This window comes from Oratosquilla oratoria, chromosome 1 (assembly GCF_046742065.1).
Source record: "Oratosquilla oratoria isolate Oo_2021 chromosome 1, ASM4674206v1, whole genome shotgun sequence".
Taxonomy (NCBI): domain Eukaryota; kingdom Metazoa; phylum Arthropoda; class Malacostraca; order Stomatopoda; family Squillidae; genus Oratosquilla; species Oratosquilla oratoria.
In genome coordinates this window covers 52,669,737-52,672,236 of record NC_134777.1, presented here as the reverse complement: position 1 = coordinate 52,672,236, position 2,500 = coordinate 52,669,737, and the positions used below count along the sequence as shown (strand labels likewise).

The 2,500-nt window shown below is 46.0% G+C and overlaps 1 protein-coding gene across 1 annotated transcript in view; it reads right to left on the bottom strand.

Annotated features, from left to right (window-relative positions):
- LOC143030644 (uncharacterized) overlaps positions 1–2,070 on the bottom strand; it is a 68,676-nt gene extending 66,606 nt beyond the window's left edge. The window contains exon 1 of the mRNA XM_076193820.1: positions 574–2,070. Coding sequence (XP_076049935.1) covers positions 574–1,000 — 427 coding nt within the window. The 5' untranslated portion in view covers positions 1,001–2,070. The remainder of the gene's footprint in view (positions 1–573) is intronic.
- Between the last annotated feature and the right edge of the window lie 430 nt (positions 2,071–2,500).

The window sequence follows — 2,500 nt, the reverse complement described above, 5'->3', positions numbered from 1 at the left end:
GTTGTGGAGGAGGGAGTATCGGGCCAATCGGCATGCGACTTGCTGAAACGTCCAGCCGGATGAGCCATAAAGAGAGTATATATGATGTACACACACGCTGTCTGTCACTCTGAAGAAGACTTGTAGTCGAAACGTCAGTAATACAGTGTTCTCGCTCTAACCCGTATTTCTCTACCACCTTTTCACTCATATATATATATGTGTGTGTGTGTGTGTGTGTGTGTGTGTGTGTGTGTGTGTGTGTGTGTGTGTGTGTGTGTGTGTGTGTGTGTGTGTGTGTGTGTGTGTGTGTGTGTGTGTGTGTGTGTGTGTGTGTGTGTGTGTGTGTGTGTGTGTGTGTGTGTGTGTGTGTGTGTGTGTGTGTGTGTGTGTGTGTGTGTGTGTGTGTGTTTATGAATGTATGTATGTATGCAAGTATAAACCTTCAGAAGTATTTTACCTTATATATGTGGTTCTTCCAACTTCAGCTTCCCTTCTAGCAACCGCCGGGCGATTTTATTCGGATAAGGGAAACCTCCGCAGCGAAAGGGATAAACTATTGACAAAGAATAATGCACACACATCCTAACTTACCTACTGAAGGCGGATTAAATGTGTAGAAGATTTCACCCAAGCCGTCCTTGAACTGCTTGGCGGTGTTCTTTAAGCTTCCCCAAAAGCTCGAACCTTCACCTTGGTTATCCATCATATTATTGATGAACTGCAAGGCCGAGGAGAAGCCATAAGCCGGAGTAGGCGTCTTCTTGGGGGTTCTGTGAGGGTGGTAATGTGCTTCCTGCTCAGCCAGCGTGAGCCTTCCTAAGGAAGATTGGTTCCTCTTGGGTGGAACTACTTTGGCCAGGTCGTCGTCAGTAGCTGTCACGTGTATCTGAGATGTCGTTGCTATCTTCGCGATCTGCTTGGGCGGCCTAGTAGGGTCGAGATAGAGGAGGAGTACCAGGAAGGTCCCCACCAGGATGGCCGTGACCTGACCCCGAGTTCGAACCTTATAGCAATTCATAATGGCAGTTGAATTACACTTTCCTTTCTTCTTGTGACAAATTCATCTACTTCAGCTGCCGTCAAGGGATTTTATTTATATTCGAAAATCCCCGGGAACGCCGGCAGTGGGTGTGAGTAACTGGGATGTATTCAATGCATTCTTCTCCTTTTTTTCAGGTGGGGGGGGGGACCGTCACCTGATACTATTACTCCGAATACACAGTGACCATAACGGACAATGGCAGTCGTTGAGACAGTACTCTCTGGTGTTTCAGAATAGTGGCTGGCTCTACCGAGTCTTCCGTATCGTCTTTTCCTGGTTATTGAGACATATGGTGGCCCGCCTTAAGTGTCGCCTGTCAAGGTTTGGCCGTTTTCAACGGTATGTGTCCTTGACCGTGTAGGGGGCTCTTCAAAGTCTAGTTTTAGCCAGAACAAAGTCCTTAAACTTGCTCCGCTTACAAATAGGCTACCAACCTTAGCTAAGCTCTGTCTGCGAATGACATGTCTAGAAGTCCTGACACGAAACACATTCGGGTCGTTGACTCAAAATTACAAACTACCTTGTCAAGTAACGGGACTATTGATGTCGTCGCTTCACGCATACAGATCCGGATTCCCGCACTTCGTTCCGCCCTCGGCGGTAAATGTCACTTCGGAGCGTTCGGTCCGCAATTAAGTTCACATGTGAATACACACCTGTGCATGTTTAAACAGGAAAGCACAGATGCACGCAGATAAAAACTTCAAATTTCCACAGTGCGCTCATTCGTCGCTCTTATTTATTCTAAATGAAATGTGCATTTCGTCTGCAAACACTTTTCACTTTTTATGCTAATAACATCGCCCTTAAGCTAATACTCGACATAAAGCGGCTTCAAGACAGTTTCCGTTTGTTTCTCGTCATTTTGCGATGATCTTTTCGGTTACAATTTGTTGCACTTCCTTATGGATATACTTTTTTCACGTTCCTTTCGACCTGCACTCGTGGCAGATTTAGTTCATCTGGATAGAATGGAGCACTGAAGGGCAGAGTAAGGGAAAAGGGCAATCACGAAAGCACGATAAATCCGTGTCTCGTTTCCACGCCAGTCACAGCCCAAGTCCTCTATGGAAGAACCTGGCGGTGGCTACAGCCACCTTTTACCCTCTCCCTCCTCCACGCTCAACCATCCACCCTTTCTAACCACCCCACCTGCTCCCCTGCCCCCCAGTTTTCCCTCCATTCCTCCTTGCTGGTCAATAGTGATAGACAACTCGATTCTTTTAAGTGACTCGATTCATTGAGGGATCCCACTTCTGGGGATTTTATCCCCAGATTGGAACTTTTTCATGCATTTAGGGACAATCTATGGCTTTCTGGGGATATTCTAGGGAATTCTGGTCATTTCAAAGACAACTTAGGGATTTACGACTGTTATTAGTCTTATTACTATTCGTATACCCATTTTTCTTGGTGTTTACTGATAGGCAGTGTGCAAGCGAACATTAGATATCGGAGTCGACAAAATTGAAAAAA